This window comes from Microtus pennsylvanicus, chromosome 7, assembly GCF_037038515.1.
Source record: "Microtus pennsylvanicus isolate mMicPen1 chromosome 7, mMicPen1.hap1, whole genome shotgun sequence".
NCBI lineage: Eukaryota > Metazoa > Chordata > Mammalia > Rodentia > Cricetidae > Microtus > Microtus pennsylvanicus.
Window position 1 is genome coordinate 108,579,221 of NC_134585.1, and position 27,877 is coordinate 108,607,097.

The following is a 27,877-nucleotide window of genomic DNA, read 5'->3' on the forward strand; positions in this document are numbered from 1 at the left end:
TAAAGATGCCTTCCTATGTGGCCTGAATGCAATCTAATCCCTGCACATATCCCAAGTGGACCTTGTCCTCAATCCACCCGTGATGAGGGGACATGGCATGAGCTTGACCTTTCAGCTCTTCTCATTACTCTGAACAGAATGGTATCCTTTGTTTTTTTGCAAAGCTCCCTTGCTCTTCCCCAAATTACTAAAATAAAATCATCCTTCAGATCATGAGTCTTTATTTCTCTCCGTGTGTGTGTATGTGTGTGTGTGTGTGTGTGTGTGTGTGTGAATTTGGAGAATTTTTTCTTTCACATGAAAACAGCAGTTGTGTGTGTCTGTGTGGGCTGTAATACTAGAAGACATGTGTTAAGAAGTTGTAGAGCCAGGAACCTCATGGTCTTTTATCTGTCAGCATTCTTGTGCATAATGGATGGAGATTGGGAAAGAAGCATTTGATGTTACTGCAGGGATGAATGAAGACTTGGATCATTTATATCTCTCAGTTTGAGACAAAACTCCAGGAGGAGTCACAGTGACTACAAGACAGCACAGCATATGCAAAGCTGAATGTCTTGTTGAGCAGTAAAGTCCAGGTCACTCTTTCATCTCTCCTTGGGTCTCAGAATCCTTTCAGCACCTCCTACTATTTGATGATGTTATTCCCCCTTTACCAAACTCTTGGTATGGGAAGTCCTTTTGTACATGTGTTACTTTTATTGGTTAATGAATAAATCTGCTTTGGCCTATGGAAAGAAAAAATGCTAGGAGAAAGAAAGTGGAATTAGAGAGACGCCATGTAGCAACAGAAGGACACAAATACCAGAAACCTTACCAGTAAATCATGAGCATCGTGGTAAAATATAAAATAAAAAATGGGTTAATTTAAGATGTAGTAGCTAGCTAGAAATACGCTTAAGTTACCTATTGTCATTAATATAGTTTCTGTGTGATTATTTTGGGTCTGGGCAGCCAGGAAACAAAAGAGCAGTCTCTGCCTACAAACTATTATTTCTTTCCCATTTTCTTCTAGCTCCCTCTTCTTCCCCCATTCACTCCTTAGTTTTACCTTTTGTTTTATGGGCTTTCACAAATGCTGGTATGATTCCCTTGTCAGGATATTTGAGTTCAAAAATTTTTCTTACATTCTGTTTCACTCCTACGAGGTAGGTTTTTATAAATATTGAGATGCCTACACTAGGAAGTTTGGGATCTTGGCCCATTTATATAGTAGGCTGGCTGGATGCACAGTTATGTGTAAATTTCATGACAAGAGGTCTACCCTCACACGACATGTAGAATCTATTGAATTGAATGTTATTCTAACTTCAACCTGTCTTTCCAAAAGAGAAAGTTACCTTCAGAGCTTAAAGTCCTTCATCTGAGGGACTCCTCTAGGCATAGCTCACATCTCTCTTCTGGACAGCACAAACATACTCGCTTTTCCTCTGGAGAAGCTGTTGACACTGGAAGCTCACTTCCATGCTCCCTGTGGTGTGTATTTCAGGTGTAGATCCTCTGTTCTGATGTATTGTTAGTAGCTACTGCTCTAGGAGTATGTAGGAACTGTCACTCTGGACTGTTGATTCTGTCACTCGCATGAAGAGTGACAGCAGTAGCTTCTGGCATGACCTAACAACAATCACATTCCAGAAGAACTGTGTGCGATGAATGCATTGTATGCTGTATAAGCTGTAATTGTGCATCTGGGCCTGAACTTGACCTGTTCCATTTCCCAGGCTTCTTAGGGTTCTCTAGTCTTCACTATGTGGACAAAATAATCTTTCCGAACACTGTTGAATATAATGAGATATGAAAATCCACGTCTCTGAAATTTTAACTTGCTCTATTCTGTCGTAGATGTAGAAATGTCATTTGTGCATTGTTAGAGAGGTGCAAGAGAGTGAGTAGGGATGAACTGATTCCAAAGTCATACATGCTTCTATTTAACAGCCATGATGGATGAGACCCTGGAGAGGAATATTGCTGATCTGGGCACATGATCAGAATAAGAACATTTACAGAAAAGGTCTCTTGTCTGGCATCCAGCATTAAAAAATGTTCCTTACACCTCAGGACTCCAAGGTGGGCAGTTCTGCTTGGCATTCTCATGAGTACAAGTCCCTCTTGAAGAAATTATAAAGTAGCCGTCATCTTCAGTCCTAACTGCCTTGACTGATCTGAATTCACTCATCAGGCTGCATCTACCTTTTCTCCATGGCGGTTTGTAGCAAAACTACTCCCAGTTGATATTCTCAACTATTCTTCAGCATGCAGTCCATATTAAAATTGTATTTATATTGCTTTTCAAGCACAGTTAAACTTAGTTCAGATTTAGACATATCTAGGAAAAGGAGGTCACAACTGAGAAAGAACCACCATACAATTGGTCTGTGTGACAATTTGGTAATTACTGATTGATGTGGGCTGACTCATCCCAAAGTGGGCAAGGCATCCTTAGGCAAGTGGCCCTTGGTTATATAAGAGAGGTAACTGTACAGACCTTTAGTATCAGTTTGCAAGTAGTGTTCCTTTCGTGCCCTTGATTCACACCCAACTTGTCTTGTCTTCCTTGATGATACATTGTATCATATAAGTTGTAATAAGCTGTTTTCTCTCCATAGATAGATTCTGTCAGTGTTTTAACACAACAGAACAGCAAATTAGGTGTGTCACTATTTTCCCCTTTGTTTTCATCTTATTGACTTCTACTCTATTAAAAATTCACAGTAATAGTCATTAAATATTGAATCTCCAGTTCTTCATAACTCAATTGATAAGCAAGATTAAATCTATGAATCTCCTATTAATGGAACCAAACATTTTCTCCTTTTTTGCGTGGCTGTGGTCACTTTGCATAGTTGTTCAAAGTTTACCATATTATAAAATGACTAAGAAAAGATGAGACAGTGACAAAACTTGCCACAAACTGTTGCTTGTGACCTCAGATTGTTGCTTTCTCTGTGCCTCCTTCCTCATCAATAAGGAGAGATTGAAGACTAGCTGCCCTCCCTTGACATACAGCTCAATATGTTAATTGTGTCGATCATTTTCTTCCGTGCCTGTCAGACCATGAATAGTGTTTGCATTCTTTATTATTCATTTGAAAGACAACTCTAGACAAAATATACCTGACGTTTTATTTTCTTTTGTTTCTTTAGTGATTTTAGTCAAGATACACAATATCCCTTCCTTCGTCCCTGCTCTTCCTCCAACCCCTACCAGTTACCTTCCCTCAAGCCCTTCCCTGGGTTGTCACCTCTCCTGCTGCTGTCCACTTTTCACTTGTTTATTTTTATGTATGATCAAATTTATAAAAATAGAACAAACTGAGTTCATTTGGGTTTTTTTTGTTTTTTTTTTAAACAAGAAATTTATTTAAACAACAAGACGCTTGACTTGAAGGGAAAACTATCTAGGATCATTTGGTTCAAGAGTAATTTATCCCTACTTAAAGACAGATTGCCCTACATGTAACAGCTATGTACAAAAAAGTTATAAAATTGTCAATTTACAATGATAAATGAAAAACATTAAAATTCTCCAATCGAACAAGGTATGCAAGGATTTTTGTGGTTGAGTTCTTTTGTTAAAACATTGAGAGCAAAATAACTTCCTGGAATATAAAGATAAGAGCTGATGAGCGTGCCACTAATGGAGCAGGGGGATATTTTCACAGAACTGTGCTTTCCCCCAGACCACCTCCATCTGCTGTCAATCAGAACATGGGTCATTTAGTTTAAAAAAGAAAAAAAAAGAAAGAAAGAAAAAAGCACAATATGCTTGTGCACATACACCAGTTACTTTATGTACAATAAGGGAATGGGGACAGGGAAATGAAAGAATAGAGAAAACTATACTGTAGTAGTCAGGATGTGGTGGAACCAAATTATGGCTTTCTAATTGAGAATGTATTCTTGGTCTATAACAAAATTCTGGAGTAAAGTATCAGGTTTTCCTTTTAGTAGACACCTCCTGTCTGCTGCTGGAACACATCAATCGTTATCTTCATCCTCCATTTCCAACTGTGCGGGTGTGTCTGTTTCATTGATTGGCTGCCCATCACACCGGAATCTGATCTGCCTCATTGACAAACCGTGTCGCTCACAATAGGCTTTCATTAGCTTACTAAGTGGTGTATGCCTCTTCATCTTAAACTATACCACAGAGCCATCCTGCCCCGCCACTTTCAAATTAATATGATCGTTGTTCTCGGTCTTGACTCCTTCCTTGGGTTTCTCGTGTATGCCATGGCGAACGCCAGAGTCTCCTCAGCTGCCGCTTCACAAAAGAGGCACCAGGTCTGAGCTCCCAAGGTCCCAATGAGGAGCAGAAGGAGGGAGAAAATGAGCAAGGAAGTCAGGACCACGAGGAGTGCACCCACCCACTGAGACAGTGGGGCTGATCTATTGAGAGCTCACCAAGGCCAGCTGGACTGTGACTAAAAAAGCATGGGATAAAACCGGACTCTCTGAACATGGCGAACAATGAGGGCTGATGAGAAGCCTAGGACAATGGCACGGGGTTTTGATCCTACTTCATGTTCTGGCTTTGTGGGAGCCTAGCCAGTTTGGATGCTCACCTTCCTAGACCTGGATGGAGCGCGGAGGACCTTGGACTTTCCACAGGGCAGGGAACCCTGACTGCTCTTTGGACTGGAGAGGGAAGGGGAGAGGAGTGGGGGGAGGGGGAGAAGGGCGGGAGGAGGGGGAGGGAAATGGGAGGCTGGGAGGAGGCGGAAACTTTTTTTTCTCAATAAAAAATTAAAAAAAAAAAGAGGCACCAGGTCTCCACTGAAGGAGCACACAGGCAGCACCAGGAGCGGCAGAAGAAGGAGGCGGCAGCGGCGGACCAAGTTCATTTGTTTTATGTATATGGTTTCTAGGCTAACCACTGTGCCTAGAGTAAGAACCATTGTCAGCAATATGTATAATATATAGCATATAATTTCTGCCAATATAAAAGAGTATTTCTTGAGGCTTTATTATTCAACCAAGGTGTTACTTCTCTCTCCATAGTTTTTTGTATTGCTGTTACTGTTTATACTGCAGGTACTAACAGTTTGAGTAGAGAATCATTCACAATAATGGGGGTCATCATGAGGATTCACCTTCCACTGAAAATTCATATATGGTGATGGCTAACTGTTGTCTGAGCTATTTGTCTTGTTGTTTTTGGTAAACAACTCTGAGAAAACCCAACTTTGGGGAGCTATGGTTTCTTATGCCTTGCAGTTCTCAAGAGACAGAGTACAGGGCAGGCATTGTATCAGGCACCTGCTGGTCACACAGCAATCACATTCTGGAACCAAAGAGAACAGAAAGTGTTTGTTCAGTTACAGCTGAGCTGTAAAACCTCAAGGACTAGCCCTGGTGACGTACTTTTTCTCTCCAGAATTTAACTTGTAAAAGTTCAACAAGCTTCCCAAAGATTTCCACCTGCTCTTGAACCAATATTCAGACCTATAAGCCTATGTTGGAGGTTCACATTCCAACAGAAACAATGGGGAAGGAAGAGACACTTTTGTCCATGTTCCCACAAGTAAGGTGACAATTCTCCTGAAATCCCTTCATCTGTGATCTTGCAATAATTTACAGTGCACGTGGGCTTAAATAGTCAAACCCACTGTGTCATTCAAGGGAAAAAAATAATGTAGAAGAGGCCATATTTCAAATATAAAGGAGATCACTGAGAGTTCAAGTGGAAAAAATAAACAAAAGCGTTAATGGTTTTTTTTTTTTTTTTTTTTTTTTTTGGAAAATACACTACATGTCTGTGCTTCTCCCAATCTCCAGCGGATTCTACAGATCTTCCCATTCTAGACCATCCTATCCCACTTGCTGCTTTATCCCATCCCCAACACCAGAGTGGAATCCCTGGGACCCCATAGGCCACTCCTGCCAGGGAAGCAGGGAGGCAAACTTCAGATCCCTCCTCTCCACCCATACTCCAAGACCAATCCCTCAGGTTCACCTCAAACTCAACATAAGACCTTCAGTTGTGGCCTCTCTTCATACCCTGCCCCAATTCCCAGGAGACCAATTAAGCACATATTAGTGGAAAACTAGGCTTTCCTCCCTCTTGCAAAGTTCATCTACCACCATAGCCCATTCCCATTTTTAAATCTAAGGTCTTCATACAAGAAACACATTTTACATGAATCCACCAGTGACTATACCTATCAGGACCCCAGAAGATTTTTCCCACAGGCAACACACGGCACCACACTCTCTAAGAACTAGAGAGGAAACAGAAATGAAGGAATATAACACACACTCAACAAAGACAAACCCATAAATCATTACTACATCTATCATTCCAAGCTCAGATGCCTAAACACCAGAGTAAAAACACAATAACAGCATATCAGTATAATTCTGCTAGACTCTTGTCATCCTACCACAGCAGACCCTGAATATCCCAACACATTTGAAGTACAAGTAAAAGACCTTAAGACAACCTTTGTGAATATGATAGGGGTACTTAAAGAGGAAACAAATTCCTTAAAGAAATCTAGAAAAAAAATGGAAACAAATAGTGAAAGAAAATAAATAAAACCCTTTAAGACTTGAAAGTGAAAATAGAAACAATGAAGAATATCCAAACTGAGGCAAATCTGGAAGTAAAAATTTGAGGAACTTGAACAGGAACCACAGAGGCAAACTTTACCAACAGAATACAGGAGATGAAAGAAACAGAGGTATTGGAGACACAATAAAAGAAATGGATACATCAGGCAGAAAAAAATGTTAAATTGAAAATACTTCTGGCACAAAACATGCAGGTTACCTGGGACATTATCAAAAGACACATTTTAAAATAGTAGATATAGACAAAGAATAAGAAACACAAGTTGGAACCGCAATACTCTGGTACAGACCCCAGTAGCCCACTAGCAGGTGAAAGACCTATAGGCAGGCTGCACCACCACTGCTGCCACCCACTGGACTCTTCCCACAGGACCCAATCTGCCAAACACCCTCACCTACCCCAGCAACATCAGCAGCTCCTATAGGCACAAATACCACCTATACCAGTTAGAAGAAGTTAATGACTGATCTCCCAGCTAAACTTACCCTAATCTCTAGGCCTTAAACCCCAGGGCATACCCTCTGCCCCTCCTTCTCCCATCTCAGGCCATCCTCAGTTGGCCCAAACCCCCAACTCTGATGGAATTCCAACGCTCTGGTGCAGTCCCAACAGTTAGGAGGAAACTAACCGAGAGCATGCCTGCCACCTAGCACCTCCACATGTATGAACAGCTGGATTGGGTCTGCTAGGCGTGCACAGGCAGGAAAACATGGCTGTTTCCTGCCACCATACACAGAGACATTTCTAGGCTGTGCAGCATGCTGCCTGGCAGATTTAGGTTTTGCTCAGACAAAAAAAGGGTTTATGTGCTTTACAGTATTACCAAGAGTTGAGGTGGTGAGCATGGCTCCCACCCAGCAGTCCCAGAGCTAGCAGTAAACATACCTCCACAAAAGTCCAGGGCTGCTGCAACCATACTGCTTGCCATTTTAAAATGTTCCTTGTCAGAAAAGGATTTCAGATACACATTAGGACAGATTAAGGCATAAAAGACCTCTAAACAAGACACAGTGTATTTAAAAATGTACATAGGCTTGGGAGAGAGAAAAAAAGTATAGACAGTTATAAAAAGAAGTAAAGTCTTTAAAGAGATATTAAAAGTAATATAAAAGAGTACAGAGTCGTAGATTAAAGGAGTAAAGAAAAATAAGTCATATAAAGATGAGAAATACATTTAGAGTCTATATTATGTATATTAGTTTGTTTTCTTTGATTTTTTTGTCTGCAGAGATTTTGTTGAATATGTTTTCTGTGCATTTGAGCTAGAGTTCTTCTCCCTCTTCTACCCCTATTATTCTTAGGTTTGGTCTTTTCATGGTGTCCCAGATTTCCTGAATATTTTACGCTAAGATTTTGTTGGATTTAATGTTTTCTCTGCCCAATGAGTCTATTTCCTCTATAGTATCTTCAGTGCCTGAGATTCTTTCTTCTATATCTTTTATTCTGTTGGTTATACTTTTCTCTGTAGTTCCTGTTCATTTACCTATATTTTCCATATCCAGAATTCTCTCAATTTATATTGTCTTTATTACCTCTATTTCAGTCTTCAAGTCTTGAACTGTTTCCTTAACCTGTTCGATTGCTTTTTCTTGTTTTTCTTGGGTTTCTTTGAGGGATTTGCTAATTTAATTTTTTTCGTCTTCTCTTCCATTTCGTTAAGGAAGTTTTTCATTTACTCTTTAAAAGTCTCCATCATTTTCATAAAGTTACATTTAAAGTCATTTTCTTCTACTTCTACTGGGTTTAAATGATCAAGTCTTCCTGTTGTGTGACCACTGGATTCTAGTGTTACTATGTCACTTTTTAGGCTGTTGGATGAATTCTTGCATTGGAGCCTACCCATCTCTTCCTTCAAAAGAGGCCAACAGTGTCTTTGCTTATTGGTCCAATCCTTGCTATGGCTGTCTGAGTGTTTGGGAGTTTTTCTTGGTCTGCTCTGTACTGTCAATGTCTGTCTCAAAAAGCCTCTCTCTTAGTCTTCTCTCCTGGTTTGCTCTCTTGGTGCTCTCTCTTAATACCCTCAATGTTGTAGCAAGCTCTTGCCCCTATTAGTATTATAGCAAGCTCTCAGCTCTTATGCAGAGTGTGGCTAGTAGCTTGGGGGATCCAGTGAATGTGTTTGGGTTTTGGGAGAGCCTAACCACAGGAAACTCCATGCTGGATGGCTAGAAAAGCTGAGGGAATTGGGGAAGGTGCCTGGGGGTTTTGTCCCATTGGGGAGATCCTATAGAGTAGGGTGTCCTGCTACATGGCTGTTCACTCACCTCTTAAGTCCCTTCAGTATTGGAGCAAGCTGTGTTTCAGAGTTCTACCAAGGTTGCAGGAGGATAGCATTGCCTGAATTTTTTTGTCTTGTTTTGTTTCTGCACTAAGGCCTGCACATCTTAAAGTTGGTCAGTTGGCTGAATTTATCATTTATTCATTATTGCTATCCTTTTAAACAATCTTTCTTTTTCATTGGAGGCATATACAATATCCAAGAGAGAACTTAGTTTTTTCTGACCTTAGAATGTATAAACTTCTAAAGATACCATATTTTAAAAAAATCCAGGTACTTGGAAAACAAAATAAGTAAAATAACTGTTGTAAAGACAGCACACAGGGAGCAATGTCTCAGCAGGTAAAGGTGCCTACCACCAAAGTTTAATGACCTGAGCTCTGAATTTGATTGCTGGAACACATGTGGTCAAGTTGAGAATGGTCATAATTAGGGTTTCTATTGTTGTAATGAAACACCATAACAAAACCATGTTGGAGAAGAAGGAAATTTTAGCTTATATTTCTACATCATAGTTCATCTTTGAGGGAATTCAGAACAGGAACTTTAACAAGGCAGAGACTTAGAGGCAGGAGTTGATGATACAGAGGCATTGGAGTGGTCCTGCTTACTGGCTTGCTGCCCATGGCTTGATCAGCTTGCTTCTTATAGAACCCAGGACCAACAGTCTGGGATGGCCCTTCCCCATCAATCCCTAAATAAATAAATGCTTACGGACTTGCCTACAGTTAGATCTTATGAAGATAATTTTTTCTGTTAGAATTCCTTTTTTCAGATAACTAAGGCTTGGGTCAAGTTGACACAAAACTTTCCAGCACAATTGACACCTTGTCAACTTGACACAAAAATCACATCATAGAGGCTAGGTAACAAGGAGGGCTTAAGGTGGGCCAATGACATCTCTCTGGGAAGGGGAAATGGAAGAGATATCATGGGTGGGTTTCCTGCCCTGTGGGAAGTCCAAGGTCCTTCCCCCTCCATCCAGGTCTAGGAATGGATGCATCCAAACAGACTAGGCTCCCACAAGGCCAGTCCATGCAGTAGAATCAAAACTCAGTGCCATTGTCCCTGGCTTCTCAGTCAGCCCTCATTGTCAGCCACATTCAGAGAGTCCAGTTTGATCACATGCTCCATCAGTCCCAGTCCAGCTGGCCTTGGTGAACTCCCATTAGATCAGTCCCATTGTCTCAGTGAATGGACGCACCCCTCGCGGTCCTGACTTTCTTGCTCATGTTCTCTGTCCTGACTGCTCTTAGGACTGGAGAGGGAGGGAGAGAGGGAATGGGGGTGAGAGGGAAATGGGAGGAGGAGAGGAGATGGAAATTTTTGATAAATAAATAAATTTTTAAAAAACTAAAATCATGTTAAAAACTTTTCAAGAGGGAAAAACTACACAGTCACAGTCTGATCAAAGAAAAAATCAAACTCCAACAACATATAAATAGCTCCAGGTCCAAAGTATAGGATTCACTCTTGATCTTCTTGAAACCTCTGAAAGGTCTTTCTCTCTTTACTGACACACAGTTTGTCTTCCGTGCGTCAGGTGGCTCCAGTGGCCTTTGATGCTGTTCTTGGAGCTAATCCTAATCCCATGGTACCAGCATCTTCAAAGTATTGGGATCTCTGCTGCAATTGGGCTACATTTTCACCAATGCCCTCTTCTTGACTCTCTCATGGTGTCAAGCCTCAATTTATCTGCCTTTAGTCCTGGGCCTTCAGCTACTATCCTGGCTATACCTTCACCAGTGGGTTTTCTTGAACTCCCACAGTGCCAAACCTTAGCTGTTCCCCACGACATCTTCATGTCCTGCTATTAAAACCAGTACTACCTGAGTAACTCTTACACTACAAAGTTTGGCTACCAGAAAGAGACACAACCTTGGCCACCTCTGGAAGACAGCTTTGGTGTGCTGACTGAAAAAACACACTCTAAAAATTTTCATTTCAATGATTCTAGTCTCTTCTTAATCACTGCTAATTTCTCAATCAAAGAGCATCAGTTTTCCCAGTAATGCAAAGTTTTCATTTCAATATTGTTGGTCTCTTGAGTTTCCAATCCCAAATGATCAGAACCACAGAATTTTAAATCAAAATAACAAATGGCCCTGATAGTCTTTAAACATCTCTCTGAAACTTTACCACCCATTCCTCTATCATTGCTCTGCTCTCAACATTCTTATCTCCCAAGCTCCCACAAAATGGTTCACTCTCAACACTCAATGGCTTTTCTAGCCCAAAGTTCCAAAGTCTTTCCACAGTTTTCCCCAAAATGACATAATCATGATTGTCACAGCAATACCCCACTATCCTGGTCCTAGTTTAGTTTGTCTTAGTGTTTCTATTGCTGCCATGAAATACCATAACCTAAGTAAATTGGAGAGGTAAGGGTTTATATGACTTATACTTCCACATCACAGTCCATCACTGAAGGAAGTCAGACAAAATTATAAAAAAAAAAAGAGCAGGAACCTGGAGGCAAGAGCTGATGTAGAGATTATTGATGGTGCTTATGGCATGTTATTCTTGTGTATGCTGTCACAACTTTTGTGATGTTATATGTTTCTGATAGTGTCCAGAAAATGCTGCTCTCTTGTATTTATCTGCTGATTATGACTCTTACAATCTTTTAAGAACCTCTTCTATGGTTATCCTTGAGTCTTGAGAGGAGGGGTGTGATGTAGATATCTCATTTAGGAATAAGCATTCCACAGTTTCCTATGTTCCACATATTGACAAGTTATGGGTCTTTGCATTAATTGTATTCTACTGCAGAACAAAGCATCTCTGGTGACACTTTAGAGAGACACTAAATCATTAGGAGTTAATTTGATACTCTTGATAAAGACACCTGCAAGCCTTTTTGCTAGGTAGGCATCCAAAGAGGAGTCCATGGCATGTATCTAGTCACTGCTTTCAACTCCAGAGTTGTTAGAATAGCACCAGATCCCCAGCGAGAGTGCGGATCTTCAATTTTATTCCTTAGCAATGCAAGCAGCACTGTATATTCTCTAGACTTGGGGATGATCTCTAGGTTACTGACCCATCATGAAAGATCTTCTAGAGCCCAGGCTATCATGCACATGAACATTGGAGGGTAAAAAAAATGCAGGATTCGTGATTCCACCATGTTGTCACACTCTCTTCTCTCTCCCTCCCTCTCTCTCTCTCTCTCTCTCTCTCTCTCTCTCTCTCTCTCTCTCTCTCTCTCTCTCTCTCTCTCTCTCTCTCTCTCTCTGTGTGTGTGTGTGTGTGTGCGTGCGTGCGTGCGCGCGCGCGCACGCGCGCGCGCGCGCGAGAGAGAGAGAGAGAGAGAGAGAGAGAGAGAGAGCTGGTCTTTCTAAATGAAGAAAAATCAAGGACGCCCGAGGTTTGGGAACTGATTTTATTATATAGCTTTAGATGGAAGCAAAATATCTTTGGCAAGAGCTAAAGGAAAGTGCAGAAGTTTGGGAAAGCGTGACAGAGTCAGGTTCATGGCCAGTTGCAGCAAGTACAGCTAGTATCAAATACTAGCCCTGCCTGACAGTGCTTCTGGTATGTAATTCCATTGTGGCAGTGCCAGAAGGCATTTCTGTCATCGGCCACAGGGTACAGGCCATCAGCCTTGCCAGCACAGAATCCACTGCCTTCAGAGCTTCCTCCAGAGCTCCCACTCCCACTCCCACTTCCAGTTCCTGGAGGAGAAGTCACTGGCTCAGAAGGTTCAGTAGGCACATCAGGGGCTGTGCAGCCTAAAATATAATAATAGAGAGAGTAGAGGGGTGGTCCTGCTATGGCTATGAATTTCACATCTAAGTAAAGAAAACTAGGTACATTATTGCCAGGAGGGGATGCAATTAGCTGAAGTCTCACACCTGAAGAGACTCAAAGACAATTACATATCAGGAATAAAGAAAAAAGTGTGGATCCAGTCCCGATTTTTATTTTTCTCTCTTTTGCCATCTAAGGCATTCACAAATTAGCACAAAGAGATGGTTTTAAGATCTGAATATTAATACCTCGGAGAAAAATTCTAGAAACAGATAGAGAGATTGAGACATTCCCTGAGTTGTGGATAAATAAGAGTACTACTGGCATGACTTCCTGTTATTTCATCACAGGAACCTAAGCAAGACATTGAATAACACATACACACACACACACACACACACACACACACATACACACACACTCATTAAAGGACACATACCGATTTGTATGCTAAAGATAAGCACAATTTCTGCAGACTCTTACGAACCTTGAAGTCCTAAATAAATTTTCCAGATCTCCTGAGTAAATTGGGAGCAGGGGGACCATGGGAGAGGGTTGAGGGGGAAGGGAGAGGCAAGGAGGAGAGCAGAGAAAATGTATAGCTCAATAAAAGAAAATAAAAATTGTTCCCACACACACCAAAGTTAGGCTGGTTTCCCAAAATTCCACTAGAAGTTGAGATTTAGGAAAGGTTGCCTGGGCAAGAACAAGGGAATGGAATGGGAAGAGTATACCCCATGCAATGGGGGTGAGCATGCCAAGCCTGCCTTTATAATGATAAAGGGACATTAGAAACACGCCATCTGCATACTCAGGTCGTCACTTACTTGTGGACACACCGAGGGCCTTATTCAGAGTAGAGGTCAGAGGGAATTTGCCCTGATCACAGAAAGAGCCAGTGAAGTCATCAAGATCAATGGCCCAGATCATGGCACCTCCAAAATTGTTCTGCTTAAGCCACTGAGTCTGTTTAAAGATCGAAAATGTAAGGTTAATTTGATTTCCTGAGGCTTGGTGCTGTGATGTCAGCAAATCCAAGGAGCTGACCTTACCTTGACATCGAAGCTCCTAACATTGTCATAGCCAACCCACTCATTGCCTTTATAGGCATAGGGCACTTCCTGAGCTGCATCCCAGACCTCAGTGGCTCCATTTTTCAGGAAGGTGCAAATCTTTAAACATCAAGAGATTTCAACCGTTCACATGTTAATTTCATGAAAGAGAGAAAACATTGATTTCTTTCTTTTCTATATCTTCAGTTGGGGCTACCTCAACTTTATGATTCAGTTTTGTTTGTGGTTAAAAAAAAATGAGTTGTTTTCATCATGGCAGTGGTGGCAATGGACGCAGGACATGACTTGCTCAGTACAGACTATCGCTGGGCTACATCACACCCCTAGTATTCCCTTTTTAAGGTAGACTCTGTCTATGCTTTGCTTTGGACATAGGACTGCTTGAACTTCCTAAATGTTCAGATTAAATGAATGACCAAAAGGCTTGGAATATTTTTTACAAAATGTCATTGTACAACATCTTACTACTTTGTTTTGTCCTATGCTACTAGAAATTATATCCAGGGCTGTTGCATTCTAGGTAAATAGTGTACACTCCCAGATGGAGTTATTTATCAAGTTCTTACATTTTATCCCTATTTTAGTACTAGAATATTGGAATCTATAGTAGAATGAGAAATATGTTCATTTGGTTTCTTTCTATGCTAATGTAACTGTTCTTGGGAGCATGATCTTTTGCTTGAAGAAATATTTGGATTAAATTTAGAAGCTTGTTATCCAAACATATGGCACCAGGAGTGAACTGTATACTACAGGTAGGTAATAGGAAAAATGAACTTTCAGATCCAGGAGATCATAAACTGAAGGCTATGTAAAATATTGAATGTGAAATTCACAGAGCACTAGACAGCCAATCTACTGACCTCGTAGTAGGCCCAGAACCCAGCCTCCCTGGTATAGGGTCCAGCAGGGCCAGCACCAGAGGTAGGGGCACCAATTCCATTATTGGAGGGGTTGCTCAGAAGAAAACTGTGTCCATATTCTGGGAATCCAACAATGAGCTTCTCAGCTGGTGCTCCATTGTTCTTCCAGTAATTCATGGCATACTCCTGTAATGGCAGTAAAGAGGCAATGGTCAGTATTTAATTATATTAGTTCCCTGTTTTAGCAGGCAAATTATAAGATGCTCATAACCAATGGATTTATTCCTTGATATTTTCTTTTCAAAAACTTTTGATGAAGTTATAGTTCATGAAATATGGCCAGTAACTTAAGAAGATCTTTATCTAATTTGGACAGTTGCTGAATTTGGGTAAATTGGAGGCCTTATTTCCATATGGTTTACTTTACCCCTAGTCTGCATTCCTGTAGGGTCTTACCACATTGAGGTAAGCATTGCTGCCAGTGTCAGTAGGGTCTTTGTAGAGGGGACTGTTCTCTCCTGTGTAGCCATCCCAGGAGCCATGGAGGTCATATGTCATGACATGGATGTGATCTAGGTACCTGATAGGTAGTAAGATTTAAACGTATTTAAAAGTTTCTGACAACTGTTTATCACATCTATGCCAACAAAGACACCTATTCCAAAGCAAATTCACAAACAAGGTCTTTGAGTGCAAGACATTTCTAGCATAACCACAGTGCTTTAATTATTCCTGCAGAAGTTTAGAATAAGTACATCACTCACTGGGAAAGTTCACGGATCTCGTAGCCAGCCTCAATGGTGGAAACGCCAGCAGCTACAGCCGCAGTTATCAACAACCTGGGCTTGTTGTTCTCATTAGCCTCCTTCTCAAAAGCTTCACGAATCTCCTGTAGAACAAGGCAAGCATATTTGAAGTTAGTTTCAGAGATGTACATACAATGAATCCATGTTTTCACAGCGTCTTTCTTCTCTAAAGTGCTTTCATCTATTTTGTCTGATTTAGTCTATCAATATCTTAATAATTTCAATAGTATAGATAACATTAATTTTAAGAATTACAGCTATGCAATATGCATGACAGCTGGAAATTTTCTGAAGCTACACTCTCATTGGCGCCCTTTATCTAGTTTCCAGCAGTATAGAAAGTTGCTTCCATTCACCTTACAACACCAATATATCATTCAGTAGTGTACTGAATTAGCAAGAGGGGAAGGTGGCAAGGTCTGGGTGACAGGTCCAACTCAGTGACAGATGTTAGTTCACCTGCATTCTGTATGACTCTCATGTATTTGGAACGCTAAGTTGAGCTCTGATAATGGCATTTGCATCACCAGAGGGTATTCCAGGGATACCTCTGAACATTGCTGTGTAGGTTATAGTTTAAAAACTGAAATATTTTACTGGAAGAAGAATATAAGCAGAATGTTTTGTCTGTCTTCAAATGGGAAACACAGATATTGTAATGTCTGTGGTTTTATTCTATGTCACTTCATTGAACAGAACTGCAGTCAATGATTATATGTTATAATTTACAGTGGTCATGTTTTGGCTAAGAAAAGATTGCCATTTCTGATCTTTGGAGCTATTCAACAAAGACTAAAGTGAGCCTGTGGAAATATCTCAGTGGATGAAGTGCTTACCAGGCAGGCAGAAGGACCTGGGTTCAAGAGTTCAATTCCCACAGAACGCACATAAAATGTTTAAGCAAAGCAAAGCGGCACATTTTTGTTAATCTTGGTTCTGATGAAACTGAGACAGAAAGATCCTAGGGTGCACTGGCCAGCTGGCCTGTGCCAATTATTATTTTTAGGATCCTGAGAAACTGACTCAAAAATCAAAGAGGACAATGTCTGTGGAATGACACCCCACATACATGTACCGTATACATACACACACATAAAATGTTCCTGTTCACATGTGTGAGTCCAAGCACATGTGACAACCACAGTTGCCAGTCTCACCTTCTACCTTCCCTGAGGCAGTTCATTTTGTTTTTTGCTACTGTGCTTGCCAGACTAGCTCGTCCACACGCTTCCAGGGATGCTCCTGTCTCTCCCTCCCATCTCTATAGGAACCCTAGATTGCGGATGTGCATTGCTGCATTTGGCCTAACGTGGGCGCTAGAAACTTGAGCTCAGGTTCTCATGCCTGGACAAAAACATTACCTACCAAAGCATCTCACTAGTTTAAAAATGAAGTTATTATGAAGCCAGTTGATGATCTGATTGTAAACAGATGTTATCCTATCCCAACTGATTAGTACCAAATAACCAAACCAAATGATTAATATTATTCAAAAGTGCTCAGACAACAGCTCAGTCTTGTTACTAACTAACTGTTACACTTAAATTAATCAATAACTCTTATCTCTGTTTAGCCAAGTGGCTTGGTACCTTTTCTCGGTTCAACGTTCTCATCTTGCTTATCTCTGGTGGCTTTCTGTGTCTGACCTTCCCCTTCCCAAAATTCTACTAGTCCGGCTCTTACACTTCCTGCCCAGATATCAGCCAACCAGCTTTTGATTAGCAAATGAGAGCAATAGTGTAGAAAAGGTTTGTTTGGCAACATCTGACGCATGAATTGATGAAGAAAATAATTTACATTATTATCTGAAACCCATGTTATGGTGAGGTCACTGAAAGGTCAGAAAATGTACAGCTTAATTTCACAAGTTTGGTTCATAAATTAAAAAAAAAAAAAACCTTCATCTGGTGATGGATGGAGATTGAGACAGAGACCCACACTGGAGCACTGGACTGAGCTCCCAAGGTCCCAATGAGGAGCAGAAGGAGGGAAACATGAGGAAGGAAGTCGGGACCACGAGGGGTGCACCCACCCACTGAGACAGTGGAGCTGATCTATTGGGAGCTCACCAAGGCCAGCTGGACTGTGACTGAAAAAGCATGGGATAAAACTGGACTCTCTGAACATGGCAAACAATGAGGGCTGATGAGAAGCCAAGGACAATGGCACAGGGTTTTGATCTTACTTCATGTTCTGGCTTTGTGGGAGCCTAGCCAGTTTGGATGTTCACCTTCCTAGATATGGATGGAGGGGGGAGGACCTAGGACTTTCCACAGGGCAGGGAACCCTGACTGCTCTTTGGACTGGAGAGGGAGGGGGAAAGGAGTGGGGGGAGGTGGAGAAAGGTGGGGGGAGGGGGAGGAGGGTGGAAGGAGGGGGAGGGAAATGGGAGGCTGGGAGGAGGCGGAAACTTGTTTTTTTTTCCTTTTCTCAATAAAAAAATATATATAAAAATTAAAAAAAAACCTTGTCTCCAGCCAAACTGCTAACTAGAAGTGCCAAATAAAACCACAATACTACCTCACCTTAGACTGCCTTCTATGAAACTGATCAACCAAGACTACCTAACTTTTGTGTCCCTCAATTATACAGGCTTGATTTTCCTGGAAGAGATTGTATGACAGGAAAGGATGTGTTTAGTAGGTGCATAGTCAGGACTTCACTCATTTACACGGTGGAAACTACACACGCAGAAGGTGCATGCTAAGATATTCACTCTTGAACATCAAATACAGAAACAACTCCAATATGCATCCTACTTTGCTATACTGTTTTTAAACCTCTTATCACTGCTTCCACTCCCAATGTACAAAAATAAAAACAACAAAAACAAATAAAAACAGGTTTTCTTATTACTGTGGTGTAAAGAGTCAATTTATTAACTTCCAATTTCTTTCCCAATTTGACAAACATAATAACTATTGCTTTACCATTCCATTTATTTTTCCTTAGCAATTATATACATTTGCTGATGAGCTCAGTAGTGTTTTTTATTGTGACCTCTAGATTGGTATTTATTCAATTATTTGTGGTTATTCCAGATGTGACATATGCATATTCAAAGCTAAATAAAACAACCTTATTATTCTCCCTATCTATACCAGCTCCACTAAAATAAAATTAGTCTTCCAAATCAGAAAACTAGGAATCCTTTCTACTTCAAACCCAATTCTTACTGATATTTGTTCTTTTTATAGATCTCTGTCTATTCTTCTTCTTCCAGTCTTAAGGCCACTAGGGGAATCTTGGTCACCTTTTGCTTCACTTACTTCTTTTGAACTCCTGCTTTATCCTGCCTCAGCACTCCCAATTCATGAGTCATAGTTAATCCAAAAATAACCATTCCAAAATTCCAAGTCTTGTCATATTTATTGGTCATGAAATCTTTCAAAGATCTACGTTGTCCTTAGGTGAGTTCAGAATTCTTTAACTTGATATAAAAGTCTCCACATGATCTGATTCTTGCCACCTATTTGTTCTCACAGGCTTGAAACTCGTTCCCCACTTGCACACACAAATCTGTCTTCTCTTGTGTGATTTCTACCCTCACTGAATTGGATAACACCAAGTTCTCTCAATGAAGTCCAACATCACTTTACCTAGAATGCTCCTTGTGTCTTTGCACAACAGCAGAATCAGGTAACTCCTCATTTGGTTTTGGAGTCTGTAGACCGTTATTACATCAGTATTTATCAAAACGTGCTAGAGTTATTGCTTATGCTTCATTCCTCAGATATGTGTTCTATAAAGTCAAGATTCTGCCTTATCCTTGGTTTTGGCTTTTACCAAATAACTTTCACAGAGCTAAATTCCTCAATAACAGTAGATAGTTTTGAGCAATGGCTCAGTAACAGACAGCATGGGTATTAGTGACACTTACTAGCTCTGTGACAGTCAATATACTTACATATTTTCAGTGCCTAGGTTGCTTATCTATAAAATGAGGGCCCTAGTGCTTAGCAAACCTACATAATAGAGTAAATGTTAAGATGAAATGAATTGTTCTGAAAACAGTATATAGAGTAATGTCCAAGACATAGTTTGTTCAAGCAGTGTATGGTATCTAAGTACCCTTACTATGCTAAAATTCCATAATTATCAAGTCATATTTGGTTCTACTATGAAAGCACTCAGTTGTCCTTGGAAAAAAATAGGCTTTGAATTATGGGGATACCACCTCTTCCCATTTTTCTCACCTTCACCAGGACAGTGAAGAGATGCTTGTCACCAGGAGGGCTTCCACGAGAGCCTGGGTATTCCCAGTCCAGATCCAGTCCATCAAACCCATACTGGCGCAGGAATTTGATGGCTGAAGTGATGAAGGTGTTGCGGTTCTGGGAAGTAGAGACCATGGTAGTGAAGCTGAGACAAACCAAAATAAGGCAGAATAAGATCTTGACATTTTTTTTATGTATCAGAATAAAAACAGTTTGCAGTTCAATTTCTTCCTCACTGTCCTTATCCAAAACCTGATTGAGAATTAAAGTACATTCCAGGGTTCTCTCTTTGCAATTATTACTCTTGCCAGTCACAGTACCTCAGAATCCACATTATCCTATCATTCATCCCCACTCCCAACTTAGATGGGTTTTTTTTTTTGCAAATTGCCTTGTTGTTTTTCATGCCTAACCAATTTAGTTCACAGACAATTCTGTATCTTCAAATACACTCCAAGTTCATGTGTATTCAAGTAAGTCTTGTTGGTATACCTGTCAGGAAGACAGACAATAGATATACACAACCTTCATCAGTCCTTGTGCTTTTTATATACTTTATGAAGAGGCTTCTTTAGAAGCAAGCAACTAAAACTCAGAGGATGGCATCCCAAAGCATCCATCAAAATTTATCCCTAGGAAAGTCACAATAGACATCCTAAAATTTTCCAATAAGAATTATGACTTTTTATGGTACTTTATTAAGTTAGACCTTAATTTAATGGAGGTCCTTAATATCCATCAGGAGTTTTGAAATCTAAAAGGCTTGAAATGTATCACTTTTAATGAACAATTGCTTTTCTAAAGAGAACTTACGGGCCAGATCCAAAGTTCCAGCCTCCAATGGCCAAGAGGGTTTTCAATTTGCTATTCCTTTAAAGCAAAAAAAAAAAAAAAAAAAACAGAGAAATGTTTAAATTCATGCGTCCTGCCATTTAAAACAGCATTGTTGTTTATAGTATTGTGTCTGTTGAAACTATGAAGGGCTGGTGTCATACTGTCTGCTGAAGATTTATTTGAGGTATTTTCTTCCACCACTAAAACTTTATTATCACCATAAATGAGGTCAGAGCCACTCGGAGAAATCAGATCTATATAACTCTTCAGTCTTATTGTCTTGTACTAACAGTATTTGTACTACATATAACTTAAAAGCATAATTACCTCCTTGCTGTTTTATCAGATAAAGTGTTGAATAATGCTAAAGTGTAATTACTTTAGTATACACTATAATAATTAGTATAAGTTAATTGACTTGACTTTACAAACAGATGGGAATGGTGGTAATGAAATGACTGTATCATAAGAATTAAGTGCAAGGATTGTGAGAGGACATGAAAACTCTAGGTTTATTTTCCTTTCCCCTAAGTTTCTGAGAATATTACTTTAGGGCAATGGTTCTCAACCTTCCTGATGCTGTTACCCTTTAATACAGTTCCTCATGTTGGGGTGACCCCAACCATAAAATTATTTCATTGCTATTTCATAGCTGTAGTATCACTATTAAAAACTGTAATGAAAATATCTTATATTTCTAATTGCTTCAAGAATGTTCCTCCATTGATGGTGGGAGTGAAAACTTGTACAACTACTTTGGGAAACAGTATGGGGGTTTCTCAGAATATAAGGAAATAATCTATCTCAAGACCTAGCAATACTGTTGTTTGGTATATACCCAAAGGATGCTCAACCATACCACAAGAACATGTGATCAACTGTGTTCAAAGCAGCACTACTCATAATAACCAGAACCTGTAAACAACCTAGCTACTCCTCAACTGAAGAATGGTTAAAGAAGATGTGTTACATTTACACAATGGAGTACTGCACAAAAGTAAAACATAATGACATCTTGAAATTTGCGGGCAAATGGGTGGATCTAGAAAAAAATCCTATTGAGTGAGGTAAACCAAGCCCAGAAAAGCAAATATAATATGCACTCACTAAATAAGTGGTTTTTAGACAGAAAGCAAAGAAAAACCAGCCTACAGTCCACAACCCCAGAGAATCTAAACAACAAAGGGGACACCCAAGAGAGACATTCAAGGATCTGTATAGGAAGGAGAAAATGGCAACATCTCCTGAATAACTTGGTGGCTTGGAGGTCAGGAGAGAGGGTAGAGGTGGGGGAAAAAGTGAAGGGAGTGAAGAAAAATGTATAGCTCAAGAAAAACAATGAAAAGGAAAATTTAACAAGCCAAGAGCCATGTGGCAACATGCAAATTGATAGAAATGGGTTAATTTAAGTTCTAGGAGCTAGTTAGAAACCAGCCTAAGTTATTAACTGAGCTTTCATAATTAAGAAAGTCTCCATGTTCTGCATTACGACCTGACTGGTAGGAGAGAAAAAGTTCCAACTACACAGTTAGAATGGGGAGGGGAATTTAGGGTTGTTGAGTGGAAACCTAATAAAATGGAAATGTCCTCAAATCTATAAAGGTGACCCTCATGAGGATTACTAATAATGGGAGATATGATATCTCAACTATTCACCACTTTTAGCCAGGTAAGCTATTCAGTTGTAGGACCGGTTACATTTAATTGAGTTGTTGGCCAAGGGCATCCTTTGGAAATTCCCCAAAACACCCAGGATGTTGCTAAAACAAAAGGCCATTCTCCACATAATGACAGTGGGGACCCATTGCCAAGGAAAACATCCACACATCTCATTGAACATGGAGAAGCTAAGCTGGTGCCCACATGTAGCCTTCAACCCTGTGTCCTAGTCTCTTTGGTGTGGGAAAGTACTTTGCAACCTACTGAAACACAAACATAGACACCAACCCAGGCACAAAATCTACAATCTGTCCTGCTACAAAATACGCTACTACAATTGTGGCACAGAACTACTGTGAGAAGCCAACCAATGTCTGATTTGACCTAAGGCCCACTCCACAAAAGGAACTCATGCCTGATATTCTAGGGTAGTCAAGAACGAGCAAATGGATAACCCAAAGAACTAGGGTAAAACAAAACACTACTGATCTATAAAGAAATAAATACAAATAAAATGACTCCCAATAGTATTCTGCTATAGTCATAGACCTTATCCAATCATCATCAAAAAGACTTCTTCTGACAGCAGATGGGAACAGAGTCAGAGACCCACAGTCAGACATTATACATTGAGAGAGTGAAACTGAGAGGTCTACATCAAGTCCTCCCCCTCTGAGCTCAGGGAATCCTGCCAAATGAGAAGCAGATACATTTTTGCTTTGTTTTGTTTTTTAAACAGAGTTTTTTCTGTGTAGCTTTGGATATCCTGTATTCATTCTGTAGTCCATGCTGGTTTTGAATTCACAGACATTTGCCTGAACCTGACTGCTGACTGCTGGGATTAAAGACATGTGCCACCTCCACCAGGCTGGCAGAAAGGTCCTAAGATGAAGAGGAGATAGAGTACACCAGAAGACCAAGAACTTCTGAATCAACTAAACAAGTACATATAAGCTCATGGTCTACAGTGGCCAAGAACAAGTTTTCTTCATACATATTATAACTATTAGTTTAGCATATTATGGTACTCCTCACTGTGAAAGCAAGTGGAGCTGTGATTCTTGAGACTGTGCTTCATAATCTTTTTCTACTGTTGGTTTTCCATGTCCAACTTCAATATGGTAGTTTTATCTTATTCTTATCATGTTCAATTATTATTTTTAGAAGTCTTTTCTTTCCTAATGAAAGACAGAAAGGGAGTACTCTTTCAGGAAAGGGAAGTAGGAAAGAATGGGAGAAGAGGAAGGGGAAACTGTAATCTTGATATGTTGTATGATAAGAGAATCTATCTTCAATAAAAGAAAAATATCTTTATATATAATATGTAATCTAATATATATATATAATCTCTATAGTAATAGGTTTCCATATGATTTGTCAAAAAGCTTTTAATGTAGATTGTCACTCCCCTTATTCTCTCCTTTATTCAGCCCACCATCCCCTCCACGACTTAGTCTTCCTATTCTATTTTCCTTTTATCTCTTTATAAAACTATATTTTGTTTTCTGTTTTGGAAGAGTGTATCCTCCTGCCTGATCCCTTTTTAATTACATAACCTCTTTAGCTATTCAGATGAAGCACACATATGCAAAGCTTAAAGTCAAACATCCACATATATGAAAAAACATGTGATGATTATCCTTTGGGTCTGGGTTACCTAGCTCAGGATGATAGTTTCTAACTCCATCCATTTACATGCAAATGTCATTTTTCTTGACAGTTGAATAATACTATATTGTATAAATGTGTCATGTTTTCATTATCTACTCCTCAGCTGATGGACAATTAATCTCTTTCCCATTTCTGGTCATTATGAATAGAACAGCAGTGACCATGGATAAGCAAGTATCTCTATAGTAAGATGTAGAATTCATCATGAGTATATACCCATGAGTGATGGACTGGATCTTGAAGTAGATTGATTTTCAGCTTAACGAAGAGGAGAAAATATCTGCAAACTATTTATCTTGCTAGGAATGCTATCCCAAACATATGAAGAACTCATCTCAATTTCAAGGAAACAACCTAATTGTAAAAGAGAGAAGACCTTGAATAGATTTTTCAAATAATAATATAAATGTCCTAAAGATATATAAAAATAGTTGGCCCATTACTCTTCAGGAAAAAATGTAAACTGAAACATTATTGAGAGTGGATTTTATCAAAAACAGAATAGATAAGCCATATTGTCAATGATAGCACTTCAATATTCATTGTAGCATTATTATTAGTTATTTAAGGTACAAAATCACTGCAAATGTATAGAAAAGAATGAAACTTTAGAAACCACGTGCTATAATATGCAATTAAATATGTTATACAATATTTAAAAGAATAAAATCTGCCATTTGGAACAAAATTTTTAATTTTGAAGACATGTTAGCTGAAATTAAAAATTAAAGACATAGATTAACAAATAATACAAGATCTCACTTATAATCAGAATCTAAAATATTTGATCTCAGAAAAGTAGATGGCAGAATTTTATTTTTTGCATTGAAAATAGATTTCTTGTCATACAATACACCCTGATTATTATTTCTCCCCCCTCAAAAACTCTCACGCTTTCACCTTTACTCTTCTCTGTGTATTCATTCCCTTCTTTACTATTATTAGAAAACAATAGGCTTCTAAAAGATAGATAAACATGAAAAAATAAAATGAAGCAAAAATGATCATATTAAAGTTATAATGTTTAAGCAGAGAAAGAAAGGATTAAAGAGATGTAGGTCAGCAATACAAACTTTGAATCAGATAGAATGAATTCAGAGCTTATCTCTTCAAGGTAGGGCCTTCAATTCATATCATTGTATCATATTTTGAAAACCATTTGTATCAACAAGAAAGCAAAAGAACCTGTTTATCCACAGGTTCTTGGTCCTGACAGTAATGCCTTTATGAGTTTTATTATGTGCACCAAGCCATAAATCAAACAGGGAAATATCACAGAAGAGAAGGTAGAAAAAAAGCAGAGACAGTGGACTACAATATGTTGTTTTCCAGAAACAACGGGGAAGTTGCACATATGAATACACTTCACTGCAGGTGGAACACCCTGCACAAGACATCCAAGATCTCAAGCTAGACTAAATACCATCATGGAAAAAGAGGGTGGGCATAAGGTCACATCTCTAGTGAAGCACTGGTGCCAAATGATAGGTTCTGGGAGAGTGGTTGACTCCTTGTAGACAAACAATATTCCAGTTAATTCCCACACACTTAGGAATATATAGAAAGCACAAATTAGACTACGTGAGTTTAAAACAAAGATGAGGACAATAAAATTGTATAGGTAGAGAAAGAGAGAGCATCTGAGGAATATTGAGAAGGTAGTAATATGATTTGAATACATTTATACAAATTCTAAAAATTAATTTTTAAAAGTAAAAGATCATAGATAATAGATACAAAGATAGACAGATAGATGATAGGTAGATAGATAGATAGATAGGTAGATAGATAGATAGATAGATAGATAGATAGATAGATAGATAGATAGATAGATAGATGATAGATAGACTATAGATTGATAATAAACATTGACCTGTGATAATCAGTTTTGACTAATATCTTTAAAGGAACTGGGACTTGGCAACAACTTGTTCAAATAATATTAATTTAGATATTTACCCCTTTCTTTTACCTGTTTTTGAGGCCATTGAAAGCTTTGTATAACTCTACATCATTCCATTCTATGGTGGTGATCTCATTGTTCTGCATCCCAGCAAAAGCATAGATCAGGTGAGTACACAGGCAAGGGTCAATGTTATCGGGTGTGAAACGCCCAAGGCCTGGCCGATACTGGGCCCAGTTGGAGAAGTAGCATACCAGTTTGTAGGCAGACCCTGTGGTGGTTAAAAATAAGGATGATGGTCCAGTATAGATATCACTGAACTATGATGAAAGTTTGTGCTTTGCTTATGCCCCACCCACCCATCTCATAAGCCTTATCTCCAGCTGGAGGTGACTAGTTGAGCACTCCTGCAGATGAGTTAAGATATTGTATATATTCTCTTTGAGAGTTTGGAAAATCTTAGACTTCTTCTAAGATAGAATACTCATAGTTCTTCGAGTCCAGTGGTCCCATGAAGCTCAGTGAATGATAATTTAAGAACCCTTAGGTGGTCGAGCTATAGAGGATAGTAGTAATGACTGAGCTAAAAGTCTATTCTTACACAAAACAAACCCATCTCTCTCTTTCTATTATATTATATCTCTTTTTTTATTTCCCAAATAGAGTAACAATGGGGTGATGCTGGATATTTGTACACTGTCTGAAGTTGTGTCACTGTGATTGTATTAATAAAAAAATCTGAGTGGCCAAAAACTAGACAGGAAAGGAAAGGCAGGAATTCTAAGCAGAAGGAGACACTCAGGCAGTTAGAATCTGCCTGCAAGAGTGATGCCAGTGAGTTAAGGAATAGGTCAGGCATACAGAAGGGGAGACAGACATATATATGGAGACAGGCCATATAGTAGAATGTAGACTTATAAAAACAGGTTAATTTTAGTCATAGAGTTAGTTGGTAATAAGCCTAAGCTAAAAGCCAGGCTCCCATAATTAATAATAAGTCTCAGTGTCAATATTGAAGAGCTGGTGGTCCCACAAAGACAGAAGTCTGACTTTACCTGGGTGTATTTTTAATTATATTAATCAGACGATTGTTTTATGTAAATTTGGGTGTTTGAGTTTTATGGTATCTAATCATTTTGTAGCCAATAAAACATGGAATTGTGACTTACCCAAATAAGCATTCAGCAGAAGGGCCAGACCTAGTGAGAGAAAATACACATTTGTTCTGAACCAGCTCTTTGAATCCTCTCAAATATAACTCTAGAGACTTATGGTTCATCTGGTTTACCACGTGTTGTGACTTGTGTAAAAGGGCGAACTTTTCAGTAAACATTCTTTGATCTACACTTTACCAGTTGATCAAAAATACCCTTTACCTTTTTCTCCATTCTGGGTCATAACTTTTGTAAGTATGAAATCTACTATCTCCAAAGCAGGGCTGACTGAAATTGCTCCGAATTCATTGCACTCAGTGACCATGCATCAGATGTGTCTCATTTCCAGAGCTGATATGAGCTCAGGACTTCAACAGATAAGACATCCTTCACAGCAGTGAGTCGAGCAGCAGGAATATGTTAGAAGCATCTTCAGAGAAGTTTTCCTAGAGAATGTATGACGGAAGCCTCCAGAAGCTGCTCCTTGGCTTCAATAGAGCACTTTCTTTTAGGCATCATCTCACTCTACGGCCCAATCTGGCCTTGACATGGAGAACCTCCTGCCTGTGTCGCCTGAGTACTAGAACCACGAGCTTGAACACTGTCAAGAGAAGTGGGCCGCTGCTTCTTTTATACATTGGGTTTCAGTATCCCTTTGAAAAGTCTTTGAAGAAAAATAAAGTTTCTAAATCACAAATTTAAAGCAGATAGCAAGCTTTGGATGTGAACTGGGCCTTAACAACGACTTAATCCACCACTTGGATTGAATGTCTCAGAGGAACACGTATGTCATCATCACCTAACCAGGACTATAAAGGATAGATAAGAAATAATCCTACAGAAAGCAAAGCAAAGACAACTTGCATGGCTTTATGTCTATTCCTGTGGTTTTTACCTCCAAAGGATTTAGTTCCAGGACACGAAGAAATAAATGAACATAAATCATTAAAGGCACGTTGTGCAGGAAGATAAGTGCATAAAAAGAACTACTGGATGGAACAGGAAAGGAGACATGCTTTTGTGGCCATGCCAGTGGCATGAGCTTTGAGAACAAGAGAAAGTCTGATTGCATGAAGGAAGAATGCTTGAAGTGAGA

General features: G+C 39.4%; 1 protein-coding gene and 1 pseudogene across 1 annotated transcript; both read right to left on the reverse strand.

Moving 5' to 3' along the window:
- Positions 1 to 3,769: 3,769 nt before the first annotated feature.
- On the reverse strand, positions 3,770 to 7,489 carry LOC142854049 (small ubiquitin-related modifier 2-like; annotated as a pseudogene).
- Positions 7,490 to 12,219: 4,730 nt separating this feature from the next.
- Positions 12,220 to 25,893, reverse strand: LOC142853878 (acidic mammalian chitinase-like). Its single transcript, XM_075979031.1, has 9 exons — positions 25,697 to 25,893; positions 20,374 to 20,430; positions 19,540 to 19,705; positions 15,302 to 15,426; positions 14,994 to 15,117; positions 14,538 to 14,723; positions 13,654 to 13,773; positions 13,429 to 13,567; positions 12,220 to 12,582 (listed from the first exon to the last, which is right to left on the reverse strand). Exons 1-9 carry the CDS (start codon positions 25,771 to 25,773, stop codon positions 12,323 to 12,325), a joined length of 1,254 nt encoding a protein of 417 aa, XP_075835146.1. The 5' UTR covers positions 25,774 to 25,893; the 3' UTR covers positions 12,220 to 12,322.
- Between the last annotated feature and the right edge of the window lie 1,984 nt (positions 25,894 to 27,877).

Coding starts and splice junctions, on each gene's coding strand:
- LOC142853878 (XM_075979031.1), bottom strand. CDS start 25,773: ATGCAGAACAATGAGATCACCACCATAGAATGGAATGATGTAGAGTTA. Junction 13,568..13,653: donor TTAGGAGCTTCGATGTCAAG/GTAAGGTCAGCT, acceptor ATCTTTAAACAG/ACTCAGTGGCTTAAGCAGAA. Junction 12,583..13,428: donor GGCCCTCGGTGTGTCCACAA/GTAAGTGACGAC, acceptor ATTATATTTTAG/GCTGCACAGCCCCTGATGTG.